Genomic DNA, 27,706 nt, shown 5'->3' on the forward strand with positions numbered 1-27,706 from the left:
TAAATTTGATACGATTTTTTCCAAATATCATTAAAATCAGTTAATAATTGCGACCGGAATCCTGCGATCAACAAATACATGCTCAGACGGACGGACACCAAGGTCTAAATCGACTCAGGAAGTGATTCTGAGTCATATCGATCGACTCAGAATCACCTGCATGCAAAGAAAACAAACAAAAAAATTTAAAAACCGTGTATTTTTTACAAAACTTTTATTTTTGCAATACAGAAAAAATTGTTTCAAAATAACAGTCCATTTTGTTTATATCAAGCACTATCCTTTTCTGATATAAAGTCTTTAATAAAAACAAGTATAACAGGTTGGCTGATACCCGGTCTGTCACATAGATGGCGTCGCTAGTATTAAATGCATATTATTTGTATATAGTACCAACCTTCAATTAGTCAATTAGTTTGTGAGATAGAGCGTCTTTTGTGAAGCAACTTTTGTTTTTGTGAAAAAAAAATGGAAAAAAATGAATTTCGTGTTTTGATAAAATACTGTTTTCTGAAGGGAAAAAATACGGTGGAAGCAAAAACTTGACTTGATAATGAGTTTCCGGACTCTGCGCCAGGGAAATCAACAATAATTGATTGGTATGCAAAATTCAAGCGTGGTGAAATGAGCACGGAGGACGGTGAACGCAGTTGACGCCCGAAAGAGATGGTTACCGACGAAAACATCAAAAAAATCCACAAAAGGATTTTGAATGACCGTAAAATGAAGTTGATCGAGATAGAAGAGGCCTTAAAGATATCAAAGGAACGTGTTGGTCATATCATTCATCAATATTTGGATATGCGGAAGCTCTGTGCAAAATGGGTGCCGCGAGAGCTCACATTTGACCAAAAACAACAACGTGTTGATGATTCCGAGCGGTGTTTGCAGTTGTTAACTCGTAACACACCCGAGTTTTTCCATCGATATGTGACAATGGATGAAACATGGCTCCATCACTACACTCCTGAGTCCAATCGACAGTCGGCTGAGTGGACAGCGACCGGTGAACCGTCTGCGAATCGTGGAAAGACTCAAAAGTCCGCTGGCAAAGTAATGGCTTCTGTTTTTTGGGATGCGCATGGAATAATTTTTGTCGATTATCTTGAGAAGGGAAAATCCATCAACAGTGACTATTTTATGGCGTTATTGGAGCGTTTGAAGGTCGAAATCGCACAAAAACGGCCCCATATGAAGAAGAAAATAGGTGTTGTTCCACCAAGACAACACACCGTGCCACAAGTCATTGAGAACGATGGCAAAAATTCATGAATTGGGCTTCGAATTGCTTCCCCACCCACCGTATTCTCCAGATCTGGCCCCCAGCGACTTATTCTTGTTTTCAGACCTCAAAAATGTGCTCGCAGGGAAAAAATTGGCTGAGGTGATCGCCGAAACTGAGGCCTATTTTGAGGCAAAACCGAAGGAGTACTATCAAAATGGTATCAAAAAATTGGAAGGTCGTTATAATCGTTGTATCACTCTTGAAGGGAACTATGTTGAATAATAAAAACGAATTTTGACAAAAACAAGTAAGGAAAGTCTAAAGTCGGGCGGGGCCGACTATATTATACCCTGCACCACTTTGTAGATCTAAATTTTCGATACCATATCACATCCGTCAAATGTGTTGGGGCTATATATAAGGTTTGTCCCAAATACATACATTTAAATATCACTCGATCTGGACAGAATTTGATAGACTTCTACAAAATCTATAGACTCAAAATTTAAGTCGGCTAATGCACTACGGTGGAACACAATGTTAGTAAAAAAAAAATATGGGAAACATTTAAATCTGGAGCAATTTTAAGAAAACTTCGCAAAAGTTTATTTATGATTTATCGCTCGATATATATGCATTAGAAGTTTAGGAAAATTAGAGTCATTTTTACAACTTTTCGACTAAGCAGTGGCGATTTTACAAGGAAAATGTTGGTATTTTGACCATTTTTGTCGAAATCAGAAAAACATATATATGGGAGCTATATCTAAATCTGAACCGATTTCAACCAAATTTGGCACGCATAGCTACAATGCTAATTCTACTCCCTGTGTAAAATTTCAACTAAATCGGAGTTAAAAATTTGCCTCTACGGTCATATGAGTGTAAATCGAGCGAAAGCTATATATGGGAGATATATCTAAATCTGAACCGATTTCAACCAAATTTGGCACGCATAGCTACAATGCTAATTCTACTCCCTGTGCAAAATTTCAACTAAATCGGAGCACAAAATTGGCCTCTGTGGTCATATGAGTGTAAATCGGGCGAAAGCTATATATGGGAGCTATATCTAAATCTGAACCGATTTCAACCAAATTTGGCAGGCATAGCTACAATGCTAATTATACTCCCTGTGCAAAATTTCAACTAAATCGGAGCAAAGAATTGGCCTCTGCGGTCATTTGAGTGTAAATCGGGCGAAAGCTATATATGGGAGCTATATCTAAATCTGAACCGATTTCAACCAAATTTGACACGCATAGCTATAATGATAATTCTACTCCCTGTGCAAAATTTCAACTAAATCGGAGCAAAAAATTGGCCTCTGTGGGCAAATGAGTGTAAATCGGGCGAAAGCTATATATGGGAGCTATATCTAAATCTGAACCGATTTGGCTGATATTTTGCAAGTTTTTCGAGACTCATAAAATATTCGGATGTACGGAAGTTGAGGAAGATCGGTTGATATACACGCCAATTATGACCAGATCGGTGAAAAATATATATGGCAGCTATATCTAAATCTGAACCGATTTTTTCCAAAATCAATAGGGATCGTCTTTGAGCCGAAACAGGACCCTATACCAAATTTTAGGACAATCGGACTAAAACTGCGAGCTGTACTTTGCACACAAAAATACATCAACAGACAGACAGACGGACAGACAGACAGACAGACAGACAGACGGACATCGCTAAATCGACTCAGAATTTAATTCTAAGACGATCGGTATACTAAACGATGGGTCTCAGACTTTTCCTTCTTGGCGTTACATACAAATGCACAAACTTATTATACCCTGTACCACAGTAGTGGTGAAGGGTATAAAAATGTGTTTTTCTTTGTTAGACCGGGCACTTATCAGCCAACCTGTTAGATTGCAAATAGAGAATATAAATTGTCGCAACTATCAGCTTAACGTCATTCTATTCGTTTTCTATGTTTTCTTAATTTTGTCTTACACTGGCTGCAATAAAAATATTATGTATGCTAATGAAGCCGAACTTTTTCTCGTGGAAAGAACACCCCATAACTGAGCACGACGGAGGACTGAAGTTAGTGCTCGCTTGAGAAATAGTTTTGGTGATGCAGTTTTATTAGAATTGAAGCAAACAATTTAAAGAAAACGGTCAGCGGTAAACAGCCTTCAGTCAAAACTACAAACATCGTTGATAAATTGGCAAAAATTGGTGGAAGTTTTAATGCATCCCATACAAAAAAATGATGCATTTTTCGCCGAAAAAACAGAACAAAACTTTGACTCTGATGAAATAATATAGCTAGCGGAAGAAGAATTGCAAATGGTGGTTTACCAAAAACAGAAATACGTTTTTTCATCAACCCAATATTTCCATTGTAGTTGTAACATTCTGAGTGAAGGTTAGGTTAGGTTAGGTTAGGTGGCAGCCCAGTGTATCAGGCTCAAAAATGTTGCATGTTTCCCCCAAAAATAACATTTTGCTCTTGAAACATGTTTGGGGTGATCATATTCCTTCTCTGTCCATTGTGATACCACATTGGTGAACTTCTGAGTGAATGTAGTCACGACTGTCCGTCCGTCCCTCCATTGAAATCACGCTAACTTTCGAGCGAAGCCAGATATCAGCATGTACTGATAAGCAGGGCTGTGGAGCCGGAGTCTGAGTCTGAAGATTTTCCTGGAGTCGGAGTCGTAAAAATTTTGGTCGACTCCGATTCCGGCTAAACCAAATTTTTCACTTCACATTTTTTGTAACTGAGCAAGTTTTTACTTTTATTTCCATAAAAAATTTTGCCAAATTTTATTTCTCTAAAAATTTTATTCAAAATTTTATTTCTATATATTTGGTCAAAATTTGATTTCTATAGAAAATTTTGCCAAAATTTTATTTCTGTAGAAAATTTAGTCAAAATTTTATTTACTTGACAAAAATTTTTCCAAAATTGTATGCTCACTGATACTCATTGCTAAGTAGAAATGACTCAAATTTTCAAATTTTTCAATGAATGAATCATAAATGCATTTTTGCGAAATAGTCTCAAACAATTATAAATATTTCCCAAATATTGCCCGAGATTTTGTAGAAGTCTGATTTGATATTTTATCAAAATGTAGATCTAAATACAAAGTTGTGCAGAGTATATTATAATCGGCCCGCCCGACTTTAGACTTTCTTTGCATTTTTATTTTTTGTTAAAATTGTGTTACGTCCCATAACGTTAGATTTAAATTTTAAGTACATAGATTTTGTAGAAGTATATACAATTTTGTCTAAATCGATTCAGATTCAAACTTATGCATATGGGAATATAAATCTTTATATAGCTCGCAACAAATTTAAAGGATTTGAGATAGTATCAATAGTATCAATAATAGTATCATATACTGTTAGTATCTTCTCATATTATGATGGGTATTTATATCATTATTTTATTTATTAAACATTGCCCTACATTTGAAATATAGAGTTCAATTGGCATATAATGTGAAATTAAGACCTTTTTTGCACACATAAATAAATACGATACTGTATAGCGATCCACTTACGGTACCCCCATAATAGAACTACAAATTAGTGGTATTAAAATGAGATTTAGTTATATTACCCGGAGTCGGAGTCGAGCTGATGAAAAATGCTGGAGTCGGAGTCGAGCAAAATTGACAGCCCTGATGATAAGATTCCACAGGATAGTTTGTTAATTTAAATATTATTATTTTAAGTTAGTTTCTTCATTAGAATTTAACTTAAAATCATAATTTCCAATTTCCTTTTATGCTCTAATGTAAACAAATTTAGTATTTGATTCCCTTAATTGATCTATAGTCTAAAATCTTTATAATGTTAAGATTTGCATCCTTAATGGCTTTCGATAGCAAGTAAGTATGTGCAAGGCAATTATTCAAGAGACTTAACATACTTTCTTATTTGCAACAATTAAGTGATTCTGCACACTTTCAAATTTTCAAAATGAAAATTTATGTTCTTTGGCTAAAGTTTGCCAAAGCTTATTAGACAACACTTTTATCCAAAAAAAATTAAATGCCTTTTGGTCCACATGCTTTCTTTTGTTTGTTTTTTTTTTGTGCTTGGAACCAAACATGACCAAGTTTTGAAAAACTCAGTACTCACTTCACATAAAGTGAACTACCTGAGGAACAAATTAAGTTGATGTCTTATTGTTAAATGTCTGTTAGCCGTAACTATATAAACTTGACAGAAACTTTGCCAAGTTTTGACAAATTTGCTAGTTTTGCTGGAAGCCAAAAACACAAATATTTTGAAAGAAATAAAAATATTTATCGAACTCGAAAACTAATTTTTGTAACGAAAGGAAAAACCACTTAAAGGAGAGACATGAGTACACAGGAAAACCAAACTTTTGCAATGTAATGACGATAAAATAAACTTCTGGTTTTATTAGAAAAAACAGCTTTGCTCTTTTAATTTAATTGTCTTATTTTTCTAAAGTGCCAAAGAGGACCAAACTAGAGATTTTCTTTAGACTTTATTTTTTGAGTATTTGGAAAAATCCTCCATTAAACAAGTTCTAAATAACCTCCTCTAATATTTGAGGGTCCCGTTCCATTACACACATTTTGTCTATGGTCTCCAGAAAATCTCAATTCATGCCACTATGGGAGTTACCTTTTATGGCAGCCTGAGATTTTGTAATGTTAAGCAAAATGTCGGAGGAACATGTAAAATGTTCGTTTTTTTATGTTTTACTCCTAAATCTTAAAAATCCCAAAAAAAAAAACAAGTCACAAAAGTCTATGCGTCCCAGCAACTCATTACACGTAGTGCTATGAGCCCACATAAAGGCAATGCACTGCAAATATGGTCCCATGTAGAATGACAGAGTTGTGGCCTTCATATAGTCCCTAAAGCCTAGTGATGTCAATTTTATGATAAAAACCAAAGAAGAAAATACCCAAGCACAACCACTAACGTCCACATATGGAAAATCTGCTTGCTATCTAAATGGAATGTGTCCAAAATAGTTAGCTGCAATTACAGTTGTGAAGGATGCTGGAAGGCATCTTGGACCATAGAATAGACAGAAAACCCAAACGGCAAACAAGAATATACGGATCTTATATACCCTCCACTACACCGAAGAAAAAGTGAGCTGTTTTATAGGAAGAATGAACTACCACGCACGAAAATTGAACTAAATTTTACTCCACATTTTGAGATTTCCACAAAGCGCTGTGAAAATCAGGAAATTTTAATGCCCTGTTGTACTTTTTAACTGCAGATCACGAAATTACATCATCTCATAGAAGAAAAAATTAACTAAAAGTAAAGAAGAAAATCATTGGCGCCAAATCATGACCATTTTAACCATACATTCTTACTATTTTTGGGAATCGTACGAAAATTTTCATTTATTCTAGTTAATATTGAACTTATGTGTACGGCCATTGAACTCTATACTCACGTTTAATTCATAACATACTTAAAAAAAGTAAGATTTCATTAGGCTGTGGAAAATTTCGATAAAAATAATAAAATTTAACTACAAGCAAATAATTTTTTTCTAATAAAAATAAGTTAAATTTAGCGTTAGTTTAACTACGGAAATTTTTTTCTGTGTATGGATCGTTTGCCTATATTTTGTCCACATTTGGGAGGTGTCTTCTTATGAGAGGTTAATTTTAATGCGTTACGAAAATCGTCCACTTTTGTTATCTTTTCAGAGTGTCCACAATGGGGAAGTTTCACTGTAACATATATAAGCCACTTAAGTTCCCAGCAAAAAAAAATTGGAAGTTCTTCCAAAGGCACAACTTCAAAAGCACTTCCAGAAGATGTACTCCCAATGATGTTCTTTATTTTAACTACCCAGGAAGTTCTTTTAATTAATTTTTTTATAACTTGGTTTTTTTCATACTTTTAATGGTTATTTTTAACTTTTTTTGTTTCAAATAGGTTAAAAACAGAGTAAGAATTAATAAAATGGTAGAAATCATTTAAATTTTGTCGAAAAAAATACTAATTCCAATCTGAAAAAATTGTGAATTTTTGAAAATATTTGCAGTCAAACGTTTCCGACAAGCGTTAGAATCCATTAAAATTATAAAAAAAAATTATAAAAATTATTGATTTGGCAAAATATAACAGAATTTTTTTATTTACATCCAAAACATTGAATTCGGATCACACCTAAAGAAGTGATGCAAATTCAGTGCAGCGGCTGTTGAAAAGGAGGACTTCCGTCCTATGACAAGCCCATGTTAAATTCATCGCTTCTGCGTCAATTTTGCACCACTTCCGGATTCAAAAAGAACATTTTCATTACTTTTTTGGCGACGCTTTTTTTGCTGGGTTCTTGATCGGTTATTATAGAGGAGTCTATTAATAATGAAGAACCAATACGAACTAATTTTCGCATGATAATTAAATCCGATTAAATTTGTTACATCATGAGGCTCCAGAGCAAAATCTTGGGAGTGAGCTTATATATAAAATTTAACGGGTGATGTTTACTCCCCCAAGAAGCTCCCAAATGCAAATCTGGGGATCGCTTTATATCAGTGGTCTGATAAGGCCCATTTGTACTACCATCCGACCGACCTACATCTTAAATAAAATTTTGACCAAATATTTTTATATCGAAATACAATTTCGACCAAAATTTTCTATAGAAAAACTAAAACTAACAAAAAACTATAAAATTTTGACAAAATTTTCTACAGAAAAAACGTTGACAAAATCTTCTATAGAAAAAGAAATTTTACAAAATTTTTCTTCAGAAATAAAACTTTGACAAAATTTTCTATAAAAATAAAATTTTGACCAAATGTTCTACAGATATAAAATTTTGACAGAATTTTCTATAGCAAATAAATTTATATAGAATTTTGACCAAAATTTTTATATAGAAATAAAATTTTGACAAAAATTTCTATACAAATAAAAGTTTCTGTAGAAAATTTTGGCACTATTTTCTACAGAAACAACGTTGACAAAATCTTCTATAGAAAAAGAAATTTTAGAAAATTTTCTATAGAAATAAAATGTTCACAAATTTTTCTATAAAAATAAAATTTTGACCACATGTTCTACAGAAATAAAATTTTGACAGAATTTTCTATAGCAAACATTTTTATATAGAATTTTAACCAAAATTTTTATATAGAAATAAAATTTTGACAAAATTCTATAGAAATAAAGTTTTGACAACATTTTTCTATAGAAATAAAATTTTGACAAAATTTTCTATAAAAACTAAATTTGACAAATTTTTCTATAGAATAAGAAATTTTATAAAATTTTCTATAGAAATAAGATTATGACTAAATCGTCTACAGACATAAAATTTTGACAGAATTTTCTATAGCAAAATTTTTTATATAGAATTTTGACCAAAATTTTTATATAGAAATAACATTTTTACCAAAACTTTTTATACAAATAAAATTTTGATAAAATTTTTATTTAGAAATAAAATTTTAATAAATTTTTTTTATAGAAATCAAATTTTCACAAATGTTCCATAGAAATAAAATGTTGACAACATTTCTATAGAAATAAAATTTTGACACAATTTTTTATAGAATTAAAATTTTAATAAAATTTTTTATAGAAATAAAATTTTCACAAAAGTTCCATAGAAATAAAATGTTGGCAAATTTTTCTACAGAAATAAAATGTTGACACAATTTTTTATAGAATTAAAATTTTGACAAAATTTTCTATACACATAAAAATTTTGACAAAATTTTTCTATAAAAATAAAATTTTAACAAAATTTTCTATAGATACAAAATTTTGACCAAATGTCCTACAGAAATAAAATTTTGACCAAATGTTCTACAGAAACAGCATTTTGACAGAATTTTCTATAGCAAAAATTTTTATATAGAATTTACACCAACATTTTTATATGGAATAAAATTTTGACAAAAATTTTCTATAGAAATAAAAAAGCAAAATTTTCTGTAGATATAAAATTTTGACCAAATGTTCTACAGAAAAAAAAATTTGAAAGAATTTTCTATAGCAAAAATAGGTTTAATGAACTGCCTGAATTTATTCTGATAATTGGTTGATAGTTTTGCTGCAAGTAGAGGATGCTGATGAGCAATGTGGTATTTCCGAAACGTGCGTCCATCCAATCATCTTGCAGTCTATAGGGCTTTGCCCAAATAAATTTGACAAACATTCTTTTCCTCTGTTGGTTAAGCTAACTTGTAGTTTAGTCAATGCATGGTTTTAAAAAACAACAACAATGATTAAAGAAAAAAAAAAACAACTACAACAAAACGAATGAAATAAAATTTTAATAAAATTTTGTATTGAAATAAAATTTTCACAAATGTTCCATAGAAATAAAATGTTGACAATATTTTCTATAGAAATAAAATTTTGACACAATTTTTTATATAATTAAAATTTTGACACAATTTTCTATAGCAATAAAACTTTAAAAAAATTTTCTATAGATATAAAATCTTGACCAAATGTTCTACAGATATAAAATCTTGACCAAATGTTCTACAGAAATAAAATTTTGACAGAATTTTCTATAGAAATAAAATTTTGACAAAATTTTCTATACAAATAAAATTTTTATATAGAAATAACATTTTGACACAATTTTTTATAGAATTAAAATTTTGTCAAAATTTTCTATAGATATAAAATGTTGACAAAATTTTCTATAGAAATAAAATTTTGAAATAAATTTTCTATAGAAATAAAATTTTGACACAATTTTTTATAGAATTAAAATTTTGACAAAATTTTCTATAGAAATAAAACTTTGAAAAAATTTTCTATAGATATAAAATTTTGACCAAATGTTCTACAGAAATAAAATGTTGACCAAATTTTCTACAGAAACAGCATTTTGACAGAATTTTCTATAGCAAACAATTTTATATAGAATTTACACCAACATTTTTATATGGAATAAAATTTTGAACAAAATTTTCTATAGAAATGAAATTTTGATAAAATTTTCTATAGAAATAAAATTTTGACAAAATTTTCTATATAACTAAAATTTTGATAACATTTTTATTTGGAAATAAAATTTTGATACAATTTTTTATAGAATTAAAATTTTTTCAAAATTTTCTATAGAAATAACATTTTGACACAATTTTTTATAGAATTAAAAATTTGACAAAATTTTCTATAGAAATAAAATTTTGACAAAATTTTTCTATAGAAATAAAATTTTAACAAAATTTTCTGTAGATATAAAAGTTTGACAAAATTTTCTATAGAAATAAAATTATGGCCAAATTTTCTATAAAAAAAAATAAATAAATTTGACAAATTTTTCTATAGAAAAATAAATTTTACAAAATTTTCTATAGAATAACATTATGACTAAATCTTCTACAGAAATAAAATTTTAACAATATCCCAGCAAAAAAACTTGGAAGTACTTCTAAGGGCACAACTTTAAAAGCACTTCCAAAAAGTTTCCTCCATAGATGTTCTTTATTTTAACTACACTGGAAGTTCTTTTAATTCAATTCTTTATAACTAGCTTTTTTCATATTTTTAAAGGATAATTTTAACTTTTTTTGTTTCAAATAGGTTAAAAACAGAGTAAGGATTAATAAAATGGTACAAAATGTTGTCACAAAAATGCTAAAATCATACTAGAAAAATTGCGAATTTTTGGAAATATCTGAGGTCAAAACTTTTGAACAAAGGTTAGAATACATTAAAAATCATAATAATTTATAAAAAATATTCATTTGGCAAAATATCACAATTTTTTTTTTAATTTACATCCAAAGCACTGAATTCGTCTCACACCTTAAGAAATGAAGCAAATTCAGTGCAACGGCTGTGGAAATGGAGGACATCCGTCCTATGACAAGCTCATGTTAAATTGATCGCTTGCACCACTTCCGGATCCAAAAAGCACATTTTCACTACTTTTTGGCGTCGCTTTTTTTGCTGGGATGTTCTGTAAATTCAATATAAACCATTTTTTTTCGAATAAAAAAAAATTTATACCAATCACAAAAATATGATCAAAAACTTATTTTAGTAGATTTTTGGTAAAATTTTCTTCAAATGTTGTAGATTATGTTTAGCACGAGTGGCAACCGTGGTCTGAGACCAATATTTTGATAAACTGTTATTGATCAAGTTTTGCATGGTTATTAGAGAGCATATGCTAACATCACGTACCAAATTCAAACGCATCGGATGAAATTCGCTTTCCCTAGGGGCTCTGGAAGGAAAATCTGGTTATCGGTTTATACCTAACAGTGGTCCGATATGGCCCATTTGCAATACGATCCGACCTATATCAATACCAAATACTAACCTGCATCAATAATATCTGCCAAGATTCAAGTCGATAGCTTGTTTCGTAACGATGTTCGTGTGATTTGAAAAGACGGGTGGGCGGACGGACATCTCCAAATCGACTCAGAATTTTATCACGATCAGAATAGAAAATGTATGGGGCCTGAAGCCAATATTGTGTTAGATTAGGATAGATAGTGGCAGCCCGATATTTCAGGCTCACTTAGACTATTCAGTCGATTGTGATACTACCGTGGCGACCTTCATTCTTTTCACTGAGTGTTGCCCGATTCCATTGTTAGCTCAATGACAAGGGATCTCCTTTTTATACACTGAAAAAAATATTGTCGTGAGGTCAAAGATTTCATGTCTTTAAAATACGAATACAAATTTTGCTTAGCATAGAAGACGCATTTTTCTAAAATAAAGTTATTTTCCTTGTCCAAAAATCGATAAACTTTTCAATGAAGTCGTATTGTCCTTATAATTATGTGATTTGACTTAAAAATGGGTATCTTAACATGAAAGAAAAAATTTATAGGCTAAGGTCAACTTGACTTTAATAATTCAGAAAAATTCTTTAAATTTAATGAAATTGTCTTTAAATTTGTTGTCTTTTTGCATATTGACTACAAAGCAAAAAATCGTTCAAATATAGGACATGTTTTTCAAAACTTTATTTTAAAGAAGTTTTTTACTTCAAACATTGCATAATTTCTACTGGAAGTCGAGTCCTAATTTGGAAAATAAAGTTGCCGTAAACTCGTTTTTAAAGGACTTTGATAGCATATGAAGAAAAAAAGCTGAGAAAGCGAAAAATTAAAATTTGCTTCCTAGAAGCAAGTACACAAAACCTAAATTTAAAAGAGAATTGTGTCTTAAAATTATCCTTACTTGTATTCTCCGCTTCTTTGGCTCGGAATTTTTTAAAGTAAAGACAAAATCTTTGGACCGAGTATGCTTTTTTTTTTCAGTGTAGCCGGGTTTGATGTGTTACAAACGGAATGACAAAATTAGTCTACGCCCAAACAAAAAAAAAATATTCCTTTGGCAGGAAATTTTAGCCATATGAAATTCCCCTTTATTTTAAAATATGTTCTTCTCGATTGTACGAGTATAAGCCTATATTTTGTATAATTTAAACAAAATTTGAGTATCACTTCAAAATAGTATCATTACCATTTAAGTGTTTTGTCCATATTTTCTTATCCATGTAGAACATGGTTTTTAGGCTTAAACATTTTTCTTGCTTGTTGTTATTTCTTTTTATTGGAATTTGTATACGGAATATTTTAAAACGATGTTTTGCTGCATATGTAAACATCCCAATATATAAAAAAATAAATACAAACACACACACTCTTGTAGGCTATCCCAATGTTTGTACATACAACCAAAAAACACAAGATATAAACTTCCATAAATAAGCCAAAATATACAAAACTACAGGGTTAACAAAAGTGACCTATATTACACTTAATTTGCCTATATTTCATTTAGACCATAAATTATGCAAAGTTTTTGTGGGAGGTAGGCCATCTAAACTATAGCTTTTGTGTCTCTTCTTGAAAAATGGAGAAAATTCACAAATCCTTGTCATTTATCGTCCTATGGTACCCTTTTGGAGATAATATGATCAAATATCCTAACATAAATTTCAAAAAAAAAAAAACGTAAGAAAAGGCTAAATCTGGCTGGAGCCGATTATTTTAAACCAATCCCACAGAAATACAGGACTTTGACACATTTGAAAATTTTTAAAAACATTTAAGCACTTGTATTCGCAAGGCTTCTAACGATTTATACATTTAAGCAGGGCATTCACACAAAAGTTGCTTAATTGATTCCCATCGCAACAACTTAATAAGAATAAAATATAATTAGTCTGTTTTAAACTAGAATTAGAAAAACAAATATCCCATTAAAACTGAATTGATTCATATTTTTTTTTTTTTTAGCTTTTAATTGAATCAATTAATATATTTCATGTTAGCCTGATACCGAAACAGACAATTGACGTCCAAATGCATTATATCTAATTATACAATTATTTTTCGAGCTTTATGGACAGATATAGATTAAGGAACATGGTTAATAGAGCCATTGAAAAGAAAACGCCAGATAGGTTAGGTTAGGTTATGTGGCAGCCCGATGTATCAGGCTCACTTAGACTATTCAGTCCATTGTGATACCACAGTGGTGAACTTCTCTCTAATCACTGAGTGCTGCCCGATTCCATGTTAAGCTCAATGACAAGGGACCTCCTTTTTATAGCCGAGTCCGAACGGCGTTCCACATTCCAGTGAAACCACTTAGAGAAGCTTTGAAACCCTCAGAAATGTCACCAGCATTACTGAGGTGAGATAATCCACCGCTGAAAAACTTTTTGGTGTTCGGTCGTAGCAGGTATCGAACCCACGACCTTGTGTATGCAAGGCGGGCACGCTAACCATTGCACCACGGTGGCTCCCAAATGAATTGATTCCTATGTTTTCTTTAATTTTTAATTGAATCAATTAATCTTTGATATAAATTTTCATTATAAACGGCCACCAATTTGGCTCTGCCGAATCTTAAAAGCCCACCATGACGGGACGCATACTATAATCTTCTCTGAAAACATCTCCTAATGAACACCTTACGGGAAATTGGTGAAAATTGAAAATGACGGACCTGTCACAGGACTGGTACCGATGCTCCAATTTTCACAATTTTTGGAAAAAATCTTTTTGTGGGTTCAGTTAAAATTGTAATTTTGGACAATCAAATATTTATTGTAAAAATATATACAACAAAGTTAATAATCAGATTAAGGTCGATGAACTTAAAAATCTTGTAAAAATTTCATTAATTCAACTAATTTTTTAATTAAAACAAAATCCAATCACAAATTGTATCAATTAATTTTTATACCCTTCACCACTACTGTGGTACAGGGTATAATAAGTTTGTGCATTTGTATGTAACGCCAAGAAGGAGTAATCATAGACCAACCTTTTAGTATACGGATCGGCTTAGAATTAAATTCTGAGTCGATTTAGCGATGTCCGCCTGTCTGTCTGTCTGTCTGTCTGTCTGTCTGTCCGTCTGTCTGTCTGTCTGTTGGTGTATTTTTGTGTGCAAAGTACAGCTCGCAGTTTTAGTCCGGTTGTCCTAAAATTTGGTATAGGGTCCTGTTTCGGCTCAAAGACGATCCCCATTGATTTTGGAAAAAATCGGTTCAGATTTAGATATAGCTGCCATATATATTTTTCACCGATCTGGTCATAATTTGCGTGTATATCAACCGATCTTCCTCAAATTCCGTACATCCGAATATTTTATGAGTCTCGAAAAACTTGCAAAATATCAGCCAAATCGGTTCAGATTTAGATATAGCTCCCATATATAGCTTTCGCCCGATTTACACTCAGTTGCCCACAGAGACCAATTTTTTGCTCCGATTTAGTTGAAATTTTGCATAGGGAGTAGAATTAGCATTGTAACTATGCGTGCCAAATTTGGTTGAAATCGGTTCAGATTTGGATATATCTCCCATATATAGCTTTCGCCCGATTTACACTCATATGACCACAGAGGCCAATTTTTAACTCCGATTTAGTTGAAATTTTGCATAGGGAGTAGACTTATCATTGTAACTATGCGTGCCAAATTTGGTTGAAATCGGTTCAGATTTGGATATATCTCCCATATATAGCTTTCGCCCGATTTACACTCATATGACCACAGAGGCCAATTTTTAACTCCGATTTAGTTGAAATTTTGCACAGGGAGTAAAATTAGCATTGTTGCTATGCGTGCCAAATTTGGTTGACATCGGTTCAGATTTAGATATAGCTCCCATATATATGTTTTTCTGATTTCGACAAAAATGGTCAAAATACCAAAATTTTCCTTGTTAAATCGCCACTGCTTAGTAGAAAAGTTGTAAAACTGACTCTAATTTTCCTAAGCTTCTAATACATATATATCGAGCGATAAATCAATAATAAACTTTTGCGGAGTTTCCTTAAAATTGCTTCAGATTTAAATGTTTCCCATATTTTTTACTAACATTGTGTTCCACCCTAGTGCATTAGCCGACTTAAATGTTGAGTCTATAGATTTTGTAGAAGTCTATCAAATTCTGTCCAGATCGAGTGATATTTAAATGTATGTATTTGGGACAAACCTTTATATATAGCCCCCAACACATTTAACGGATGTGATATGGTATCGAAAATTTAGATCTACAGGGTATAATATAGTCGGCCCCGCCCGACTTTAGACCTTCCTTACTTGTTTAATGATTGATATTATCATTTTGGAGTTTGAAGAAATTTCAATTAGAAATTAATTGGATCAACTAATTAACTGGTTAGCATGTCCACCTTGCATACACAGGGTCGTGGGTTCAACCCCAGTTTCGACCAAACACCAAAAAGGTTTTCAGTGGTGGATTATCACACCTCAGTAATGCTGGTGACATTTCTGAGTGTTTCAAAGCTTCTCTAAGTGGTTTCACTGCAATGTGGAACGCCGTTCGAACTCGGCTATAAAAAGAGGTCCCTTGTTATTGAGCTTAAGAGTGAAGTTCATCACTGTGATATCACAATGGACTGAATAGTCTATGTTAAGTGAGCCTGACATATCGGGCTGTCACTATACCCAACCTAACCTAACCTATCTACGAGCATAGTTTTCAATTATTTTTTTTTAGGTGGAAATGTGTTTTACTCAATAAAAAATTTTATAGGAATAATTAACATCCCAGCAAAAACATTTGGAAGTTGTTCCAAAGGCACAACTTTAAAAGCACTTCCAGAAAATGTACTCCCAATGATGTTCTTTATTTTAATTACATAGGAAGTTCCATTCATTCAATTTTTTATAACATGCTTTTTTCATATTTTTAATGGGTAATTTTAACTTTTTTTTAGTTCAAATTGGTTAAAAACAAAAAACAGTTTCAGAATTCATAAAATTTTACAAATTATTTGAATATTAACGAAATGCTAAATCCAATCTTAAAAAAATTGTGAATTTTTGAAAATATTTGAGGTTAGACATTTCAGACAGGCGTTAGAATTCATTAAAAATTATAAAATATAAAATAAATAATAAATAATAAAATAAAATATTATTTATTTGACAAAATATCACAGAATTTTTTAATTTACAGCCAAAACATTGAATTCGGATCACACTAAAGAAGTGAGGCAAATTCAGTGCACCGGCTATTGAAATAGAGAACTTCCGTCCTATGACAAGCCTATCATCGCTTCTGTGTCAATTTTGCACCACTTCCGGATCCAAAAAGAACATTTTCATTACTTTTTTGGCGACGCTTTTTTGCTGGGATTGTAATTAAAATCCCAGCAAAAAAAGCTTCAAAAAAATAGTTTGGATCCCCAATCTGTGATCCGGAAGTAGTGCAAACTTGGATCATCTCCAATGAATTTTACATGGGCTTGTCATAGAACGGAAGTACTCCCTTTTTGGATCCTTTGCATTGCATTAGAACTTGTGCCCTGGAAGTTAATTTGAATGAAGAAATTTAAAAAGCGAAAGAAAACAAATTTTTTTTTCAACCAATTTCACTTTTTTTTCGTCCATATGTTTTATTACACAATTATTTTCCTATTATCTAATTTTTACAATTTGAAAAATTTGTTCTCTCCGACCTGGGTTTGCTGGCACCATAACAGAACGCCTTAGCACACTCAGCCACAAACGCCATTGAATATAAAGCGTCGAAAGGTCAATTCAAATGTTTGTGATATGATCGTAATACGACACCAAGGAATAACACTCTAATTGCTTCTCGAGATGTTCTTTATTAGTATGAACGAAAAAATAAGAAACGCAGGTTCAAATCTTACCAGCAGCAATTTTTTTTATCAAATATTTTTCTAAAAAATTATTTTTGTATGTCATGCATTGTTTTTATTTTCGGCATATATTTTCGTATAAATATATTTTTTCCATTAAAAATCAACAAATAAGTTCCATGCTACCTAAAGCATAAGAAAATTTTCTTACAATTCTCAAAAATACAAAGAATGAACTATTAATCATAATATGGTAATGATTTGGCGCCAATGATTTTTTTTTCTTTACTTTAAGTCCATTTTAGCTTTTATGAAAAGGTAAGAACTTTATAAATAGTATTTAAAACTCTCAAAACTGAAATTAAATTTTCGTTATTTTAACAACGAACAATAGACCAATTTTCGCACGAGGTAGGTAATTTTTCCATAAAACACTTAGTTGTTAATTCTAAAGGGTTTTCGAATCTTAAGGTTCTTTAAAATATTGAAAAAAATCATTCATACATTTTCGGGTTTTCCCACTTTCTACATTTTCTCTTTAATTTCTATTTATTTATATAATGTCCAACTTTCATAACCCTTTGGCAGATTATTTTGGTATTTTTAGCATTACTGATTTTTTTATATATTCCTCAACTGCAGTATGCCGGCTGTTGTCTATCCATTGAATGCAACATTTGTTGGATGACTGGTTCGTTACATGTTGCCAGTAATTCCTTTGTGAGCAGCATACGCACACACTAGGGGCTGGAGATAAATACTGGTTCCCTGATGGTCCCAACAAGAGATACAACACATGCGCATGGGCGTAGAAAGGTTTTATTTTAGATTTTTTTTTTTTTTTTTTGAGTTTAATTTAAAATTTGAATCATTGACAATCGTTCCTTTCGAATACCCAATAATTTATGATAATTATGAAAAACTTTTAATGGAAGTCGTTTTTTTACACCAAAACTCCAGCAAAAGAAAGCCAGAGAAAGAGTTCAAATTTAATATTTAATAAATAGAGAAGTGGCAAGTTTTTGTAGGAGATTTTTTTCTCACTAAAAACTTACAAAAGGTAGCACGAAATTAATAGCTGTTCTCATAAACAAATAATGTACAATATATTTGACAATGTCAATTAGTGGTGTTCTCGTACATTTCTCTTAATTTTAACAAAGATAGTAAAATCCATTCTTACTCTCTTGCAAGTTTTAACTGGAAAAATATACAAACAGACAACTTTACACTAAAGAGACTCAGAATTTACACAATATATTAATGTTGTTTGCACAGAACCACAAAGTTGATATGTCGCCCGTAGAACAACTTAGATTTTCTTTATATTTTTACCCGTTCAAACATTGCCTTTTTAAAAACCCAACGACCGAGTAAAAATTCAGTTTAAATAATTTGTTTTATTACAATAATTATTTTCAATGTAACTATGCCGAACAACAAGAGTTAATATTCTATTTGTTTTAATATAACAAGTTCAAACATTGTTTTCCTTTATTCGAGCAACGCGTTGGTGACAAACAATAATCGACAACTAACTTTAACTTTGATCATCTCTTCCCACTGAACCACGAAAAGAACCAAAAGATGACAGTTATTGATATGTATGTATGTACATACATACATGCATTCAACCAATGTATCAAATTTGCAAGCATTATGAAAAACAAATAACAAGCAAAAGCATAAACGATATTTATGCTTTGTTGTTGTTGTTGTTTTCTTCAACTATACCCACGACCAACATAAGCAGTGGGAAGAGATCGATCAAACCAAAACAAACTATAATAACTAATGTAACATTAAATGATCGAAAACAAACGAAAAACGAATATAGGTCATAGAACTAAAAGAGAGTAAAGTAAATAAACGAAATGAATTTGAAAGTAAATATTAGGGTGGGGAAACATTAAAGGGATGTAAATAAAATTTAAATAAAGAACAATTAAACGACTAATAAAATAAATAGTGAAGAATAAATAAAATAAAAACAATAAATTAATAAATATATAAATTAAAGTAATATAAATGACATAAAATACGATCTGCCCCAACATTCTCCCGCCGTTGAAACCTCCATGTTTCAAACCTCTTCATTATTTGGTAGGGGAGCCACTTTGTGAATTGGCCGAGTACAAATTCCAGATTTAGTTTTCAGTTCAACCACACGAACCTTTCCATCACGGCCTAGAATAGGTTTTGTAACACGAGCTAGTAACCATTGTTGTGGCGGAGTGTTGTCTTCATGTATTAGAACTAGTTGCCCTTCTTTTATGTTGTTATTGTCTTTGAACCACTTTGACCTTTGTTGTAAAGATAGCATATAATCTCGGGACCACATTTGCCAAAATTGTTGTTTCAAAAATGAGACCCTTTGCCACCGAGACAATAATGATGATTGGGATGAATCGATATGTTTATCGGGAACTGCAACCAATGAAGAACCAATAAGCAGATGACCAGGCGTTAGGGCTTCACCATCATTGGGATCGTTTGATATTGGAGCGATGGGGCGCGAATTTAAAATTGCCTCAACGTCAATTATGACTGTTTGTAGCTCTTCGAAAGTAAGATATGCTTTGCCAACGTTCTTTATAAGTAGCGTTTTTGTAGATTTGACGGCTGCTTCCCACAGTCCGCCAAAATGTGGGGCACGGGGAGGTATAAAACAAAATTCGAAACCAAGTTGACAACAAAGTGATTTCATGTCGTGGACCACATCATCTCGAAAAAGACTTTCTTTTAATTCTTTGATTTGGTTACGTGCTCCAACGAAATTAGTGGCGTTGTCGCAATACAACTTTTGGGGTATGCCACGTCTTCCAACAAATCTTTTGAGACACAAGATGAAATTGTTTGTCGATAGGTCCGAAACTAGTTCTAAATGAACTGCCTTGGAAATGAAACACACAAATACAGCTATGTATGTTTTATAAGGCACTTTTCCTCGGATACGGTACGACGTCATGAATGGACCACAAAAATCAACACCAGCAATCAAAAATGGGCGTTGAGCTCGAAGTCGATCTGATGGCAAATTTCCCATCAACTGTTCCATCAATTTCGGTTTGTAATGAAAACAATGAACGCAATTGCGAACAACTTTGCGTACAACATCTCTGGCGTTTACAATCCATATTTTCTGGCGCAATAGTCCCAACAACACTTTTGCTCCAGCGTGTAAATGTGAGCGATGAACATGCTCAATATACAATTTAACGAAGCGATGGTCTTTTGGTAATAGTGCTGGAAATCTTGCATCATATGGAATGGGCGCTTGGGACAAACGACCACCAACACGAAGAATTTTGACTGTGGTTGCTCCAAGTGTCATCTCATGTACAAATGGTGAAAGTTTTTGAAGCGATGGGTTTACCAGACCACCATTACTCAGTGATTTGATATCGGCACCAAAACACCACATCTGGATGTGAGCCACAATTCTCCAAAAACCTTCTTCTAATTCATCTGGGGACAAATGAATTACATCAGAAATATTCACATCTTTCTTAGCAGGACATCTGTTGAATATACGAAAAATATAAGCAATTATTCTAATAAATTTAATATAGGAAGAATGCTTATCGAGAAGGTCATCTATGATGTTGACTTCTGATGAATTTGCCACAAAAACAGCTGCCTTTCTACGTTCGAGAATTTCGATGTTCAATTGTTCTTCAGTTCCGGGCCATTTTGTAATATCTTCTTCCAAAAACGAAGGGCCACTAAACCAAATGGTATTAGAAATTTCCTCCGCGCTACATCCACGCGAAACCACATCAGCAGGGTTACTCTTCGAAGGGACGTGTCTCCAGCTAACATTTCTTGTTTTCTCCTGTAGTTCAGAAATACGATTTGCCACAAAACAATTCAACGTCGACGAATGTAATTTAAGCCATTGTAGTACGATTTTGGAATCAGTCCAAAAATATATCGATGAGACAAAACTTGAAATTTTTGGTTGTATTTTGAGCCATGTGTTATTCAGCAATACTGCTGCGCACAATTCGAGCCGTGGTAGTGATTGTGCCTTAATTGGGGCCACTTTGGATTTTGCAATTAAAAGGGTCGTTTTGTATTCTCCCTTAAGACAAACTCGATAGTAAATACAACAACCATATGCTCGTTGCGAGGCGTCAGCAAATCCGTGAATTTCTCCAAGAGTATCATTTGAGGTTAAAACATACCTGGGGACTTCAACTTTATGTATGTAATTTAAATCCGATTTAATTTGGAGCCATAATGATTTAAGATGTTCAGTTAATGGGTCATCCCATCCAATGTTTTGCACCCACATTTCTTGAAGAAGTATTTTGCATCGAATGACAATGGGGCTCAATAGTCCAAGCAAGTCATAGATTTTTGATACAATTGACAAAACAGATCTTTTTGTAGGATTCATCACATCTGGTAACTCGAATCGGTAAGTAAAAACGTCCTCCTTGGGTTTCCAAGACATACCCAAGGCTTTTGCAACTTCATCTTCACTTGTTTTAATGGTGATTTCTGCATCTTGATTTGAACCGAACATGATGTTATTGCTGTTCCATTTTGCTAACTCAAGGCCATGGAAACTTAATATTTTTACTAGCTCGTTTTTCTTTTGAGCCAGCGTTGCAAGGTCGTCAGCGCCGGTGAGTACATCATCCACGTATAAATCGTTGCGCAAAACTTCAGAACCACAAGGATGCGAGTGCGAATATTTATCTGCAATGAAAAACAAACTACGAATCGCCAAAAATGGGGCGGCAGATAAACCGTAGGTAACAGTATTCAGTTGATATACCTTTAAATGTTCATCTTTTTGATTTCTCCACAATATGAGTTGATATTTTCTATCATTTTCATCTATTCGAAATTGTCGATACATTTTAGAAATATCAGCAGTAAAAGCATACTTGTGTAAACGAAACGAAAATAGTGTGGTGATCAGGTCTTGTTGTATTGTTGGTCCAACCATCAAAATATCGTTCAATGATTTATTTGACGAACTACGAGAAGATGCATCAAATACAACTCTAATTTTTGTTGTAGTACTTTGTGGTCTCAAAACACAATGATGTGGTATTATGTAATAGGTACCACATAACGGTTGATTATAGAGCGACATGTGACCCAGGGACAAATACTCATCCATGAATTCTTTATACATTGACTTCAATTGTAGATCACGATCTAAACGTCTTTCCAGGGACAAAAAACGTTTTCGAGCAGCTTCGAACGAATCGCCGAGACATTTGGGATTTTCTTTAAATGGCAAGCGGACCACAACTCTTCCATCAAAATCTAATTTAACATTTTCAACAAAGTGATTTTCACATGCTGCTTCTTCTTCGGACAACATATTGGGATTCTTTTCGTATTCTTCTACTTCCCAAAATTTTTTTAGAGTTTTATCAAGATCCACTTCTAAAGAATTGACCATCAAATTGCATGTAAAATTAGATCTCGCTTGACCAGTACTTGCGATACCACCAACAATGTATCCAAAAACAGTATTGGTAAGGTTTGGCATACCATATCCAAGAGAAATTCGACCATCAAGTAATAAATCAAAAAATACTTCAGCACTCAAAAGAATGTCAATATGTTGCGGTTTGAAAAACAATGGGTCAGCTAACGGTATATCGGTGGGAATTTTCCAATTTGAAGTATATATGTACTCACCGGGCTGTACAGATGCAATTGTTGGGGTAACAGCAAAAGTTGAGGACCACTGGAACGAACTAATTCTTGATTTTATTGTAGCGGACACGGTAAATTTAATTCTGGTTCTAACTTCTCCAATTCCCGAAACTTCTTGTGAATATGGTCGAAATTTAAGCCGAAGCCTTTTTGCAGTTTCTTCTGAAATGAAATTGAGTTCGGAGCCGGAATCAAGTAAAGCTCTTACCGGTTGAAAAGTTCCACAATAATCTTTGATGAGAACCACAGCAGTCGGAATGATTGCCCTTTTACATGAGCGAGCCACAAGCGAAACTGGATTTTGATTACTAGTTGAAGGTTGCACTGTAGTAGTATTCGAAATGGTTGACTGTCCCGAGTTGTCTGGACTAAAAATGTGCAACACTGAGTGGTGAGTTGAATTACAAAATCTGCAACGTGATTTTGATGGACATTTTGAAACCATATGCCCCTTTCGCAGACAATTAATGCACAGGCCACCGCGTTTTACAAAATTAAAACGATCGGGAACTGCTATTGCCGAAAACGAAGAACAAGTTTGCAGATAATGATCAGTTGAATTACAATATACACAATTTGGATTTGAATTGACGAAAGTATGGGCAGTGCGATTAAAATTTTGCTTGGGCTTGACAAGTTTTGCTTTTTCACCAAATTCTGTCCTTTTTCCATGACTTTCGAGAAATTGACAACGAAGACTCAAAACATCATAGCAACAATCCCAAGAGGGCAACGATTTATATTCTTGTTTTTCATCATAATTCTGTTTCGTATCTGCATCCACTTTATTCAAAACCAAATGTACTAAAATTGCGTTCATAACATCTGCTTCAGACCCAAGCGACAACAAAGAACCACGAACAGCCGAAACAGTGTCAATAATATTCCGCAATGATGAGCTATCACCTTTTGCCATTTTCGGAATATCGAAAAGAGTGTTGATATGTTCCAAAAAAATCAATACCTTATTGTCATAACGTTCCTGGAGCCGTGTTAGTGCTTTCGGGTAGTTTTCCTCTGACACTTGAAAAGCTTCAACAACTGCCAAAGCGGGACCACTGAGACAGTTCAATAAATAATTGAATTTATCAACTGGGGTAATAGTTTGATTTTCATGGACCATGTTGTTAAATGTCGAAATAAATCTTTTATACTCGCCATATTTTCCATCAAAACGAGGCAATTTCAACGAAGGCAAACGAGATTGTGTTGAAATTCCGGCAATTGAAGCATTCATCAAAGTAGTATCACCAGGTATAGAACTACGACTTTTGTTCAGAAGGCCCAATATTTTTGCCTTTGCTGTTATGAAAAGTTCTTCCAAATCACTCCTCGATGTGTCAGCCGGACTAAGTGTTTCTATTTGAGTTTGGATGTGGCACAACTGTTTGAAGTATGATTCCAAAATTTGCAAACGACACTCTAAAATAGTGGAATCTACTTTTGCACCATCTTTTTCTACCTTTTTATGCATGTTGCTGATATTCCTCTTCATAGAGCTACGTTGCTGTTTAAGAGAAGACAAATCAGCACCACTTGCTTCTTCAGAAGCATCATTATCGTCTCTCGTCATTTTGCAAACTTAAGAGAACGTCAACGACGAAAGAGAAAATTGCGTTTCTTATATTTCAGGAACAACAATTTTGCAATTAGCGCTTTCCAATAAATATGGCGCTAATTTCCACTAAATTGGAATTTTATGTATCACCAAGCCAAGCTTTATAATTGTTACCTAACAACAATTCACTTTGATTCTGCTAAGAAACTCCGAGTTGAATTTCTTTCAAAATAATTACGACGGCAGCAATTAAAGTTGGTGTCCAAAGGTACAAAACTAACAGGATTTAACATCAGCAGTAGGGGCAACGAAAGCACGAATAACACAACAATGATGAAATACCCCACACCACTTCAAATGTACGAAAACCTTTTTCCACAACAAATTATTTTCAACTTTAAACACTGACCGTCCTGTCACGGTCGCCAAAATGTTTGCACAGAACCACAAAGTTGATATGTCGCCCGTAGAACAACTTAGATTTTCTTTATATTTTTACCCGTTCAAACATTGCCTTTTTAAAAACCCAACGACCGAGTAAAAATTCAGTTTAAATAATTTGTTTTATTACAATAATTATTTTCAATGTAACTATGCCGAACAACAAGAGTTAATATTCTATTTGTTTTAATATAACAAGTTCAAACATTGTTTTCCTTTATTCGAGCAACGCGTTGGTGACAAACAATAATCGACAACTAACTTTAACTTTGATCATCTCTTCCCACTGAACCACGAAAAGAACCAAAAGATGACAGTTATTGATATGTATGTATGTACATACATACATGCATTCAACCAATGTATCAAATTTGCAAGCATTATGAAAAACAAATAACAAGCAAAAGCATAAACGATATTTATGCTTTGTTGTTGTTGTTGTTTTCTTCAACTATACCCACGACCAACATAAGCAGTGGGAAGAGATCGATCAAACCAAAACAAACTATAATAACTAATGTAACATTAAATGATCGAAAACAAACGAAAAACGAATATAGGTCATAGAACTAAAAGAGAGTAAAGTAAATAAACGAAATGAATTTGAAAGTAAATATTAGGGTGGGGAAACATTAAAGGGATGTAAATAAAATTTAAATAAAGAACAATTAAACGACTAATAAAATAAATAGTGAAGAATAAATAAAATAAAAACAATAAATTAATAAATATATAAATTAAAGTAATATAAATGACATAAAATACGATCTGCCCCAACAAATGTCTTTAAAATAAAGAAATTTTAATTAAACGAAAGCTCATATTTTTTTCAAAATTATTTTTCATTAAATTTGGGAAACTAATTTTTGAAATTGAATATGACATCCACCTCCATAGAACGATGTTTTATTATATTCTCCAAATGCATGCACATATTTTACAAAGATGCCATAAACTAAATTCTGAGCTGATCATATCCAATCAACCATTCATACAAATAAAAATATTAGAGAATTTTTACTCTCTCCCCTCCTTGTTTAGTAAAGTCAAATACGCTCATGGGCTCACACACTGACATAATGTCGCATAGAAATCATAAAACTCGTATAGCAGGAAGTCAGACCAGCGTCATCATCGATGTGCCATTGTGAGTGCGTGTTTATGTGTGTGTGTGTGTGTGTGCGAAGATGGGATTCTGTTCGCATGTAATACGACCACGTAGAACAAACGCTCAGCACCCAATGTGGGCTGTGTACAAAGTCAAGTTAATGACCTTTGTGGCATCCAACAGCGAGTGTGGCAGGAATTCGCAATAGCACATCGGTAAAGCAGCCAGCAGCCACCAAAAAACACCACAGAGATGCTCATCTTAGTATATTTTACAATTACACAATGTTATTAACTTTAATTAAGACTTGTTTGGGTGAGAACTGAAAACGAGATTCCGTGAGATCCTGAGGTGAGACAACCAATGCACATGGAACGAATAGCGAAAGTTTACACAAGGAATCCGGAACAAGGAATAGACAATAATGAATTTAATTTTTGTTATAAAGAGACAAACGAAAATTCACATATCAGACTTTTAATTATTAATTAATTAACATTAATTTATTTTTTAAGGAAATTTAATTGATATTATTTAGAATTGATTTCATACCATTAATAACTAGTGTTTTTCATTGCATTTATATTAGTTGCTATTTTTATTAAATTTAGTTTAACTAATGTTTAATTTTAAAATTTAATATAACAAAATAAAATTAATTTTATTTAGTCAAATTTATGTATATGTTATATTAGTTTTTTTTTTTAATAATTCAAATTTATTTTCATTTAAATTAAGTCATGGTATAAAAAATCTAGAATTTAAGTTTTCAAATAGAGCAAAGCGTTTTTTTTTTTTTTTTGGCCGAAGCCGAAGGTGCACCAAAAAAAAGTGAACCCACCGTGGAAGAAAATGTGGGTTTATTTTAGAAAATTTTAACTAAAATAGTTTTCTAATTGCATCATGTTATAAATAAGTTAATACTTTTTGTCAAACTGAAGAATTTTTTTTTAAATATTTTTTTTTCTGTTGTTTAAGAAAATTTCATATGTTAAAAGAAAAAATTGGATTTAAAACTTGTTAAAATATCTTTAGCGCTGTACGAAGTTCAAGACAGGTACAATTTCAGTAAAATTTACTCATTTGAGAGACTTATGAACTCAATTTAAGCAAACTTCTGCCATTTTTGGAAAATATGAACTATTTTATTTTGTAGTAAAATTGTGCACTATATTTGTATGCAACTTTTTTTCTCATTTTTAGTTCACGTCGTTAAAGTTAGCAAAAAATTATTCAAATAAGGAACATTTACTCATATTGTGCAAAATTTAAGTAAAATCAACTAATCTTCATGAACTAAAATAAAGTTCAGCCAAAAAAGCAATAATCAGCCAAAGCCGAATATTTTCCTAAATTTTGTAATCAAAGAAGTTCCGAGAGTTTCATTTCAATATTAACATATTATTTGAACAAAGGCATAACAAGTATAAGTATAAAAGGTTATTCAGTCTTTGTCTTATAATATTTTTTAAAATTGAAAATTAAGTAATTTGATATAATAATGACAAAAAAAAAGATTTTTTTGTACATTTTGTCCATACAAACTAGATCTGCTTTCGGAAACTAGACGACTTGCTGCAATAACCAATTGTTCGCTGGCCTCACTTGATGGT

The 27,706-nt window shown here is 32.3% G+C and overlaps 2 protein-coding genes across 3 annotated transcripts in view; both read right to left on the reverse strand.

Moving 5' to 3' along the window:
- Window positions 1–27,706, reverse strand: part of kek5 (leucine-rich repeat, immunoglobulin-like domain-containing kekkon 5 protein) — a 524,846-nt gene that overhangs the window by 203,281 nt on the left and 293,859 nt on the right. The window lies entirely within an intron of this gene.
- LOC142230852 (uncharacterized) lies at window positions 19,385–24,559 on the reverse strand. The gene has a single exon (XM_075301475.1). The coding sequence runs from the start codon at window positions 24,557–24,559 to the stop codon at window positions 19,385–19,387; it is 5,175 nt and encodes a 1,724-aa protein (XP_075157590.1).

Source organism: Haematobia irritans, chromosome 3, assembly GCF_050003625.1.
Source record: "Haematobia irritans isolate KBUSLIRL chromosome 3, ASM5000362v1, whole genome shotgun sequence".
Classification (NCBI taxonomy): domain Eukaryota; kingdom Metazoa; phylum Arthropoda; class Insecta; order Diptera; family Muscidae; genus Haematobia; species Haematobia irritans.

Coding starts and splice junctions, on each gene's coding strand:
- LOC142230852 (XM_075301475.1), bottom strand. CDS start 24,559: ATGACGAGAGACGATAATGATGCTTCTGAAGAAGCAAGTGGTGCTGAT.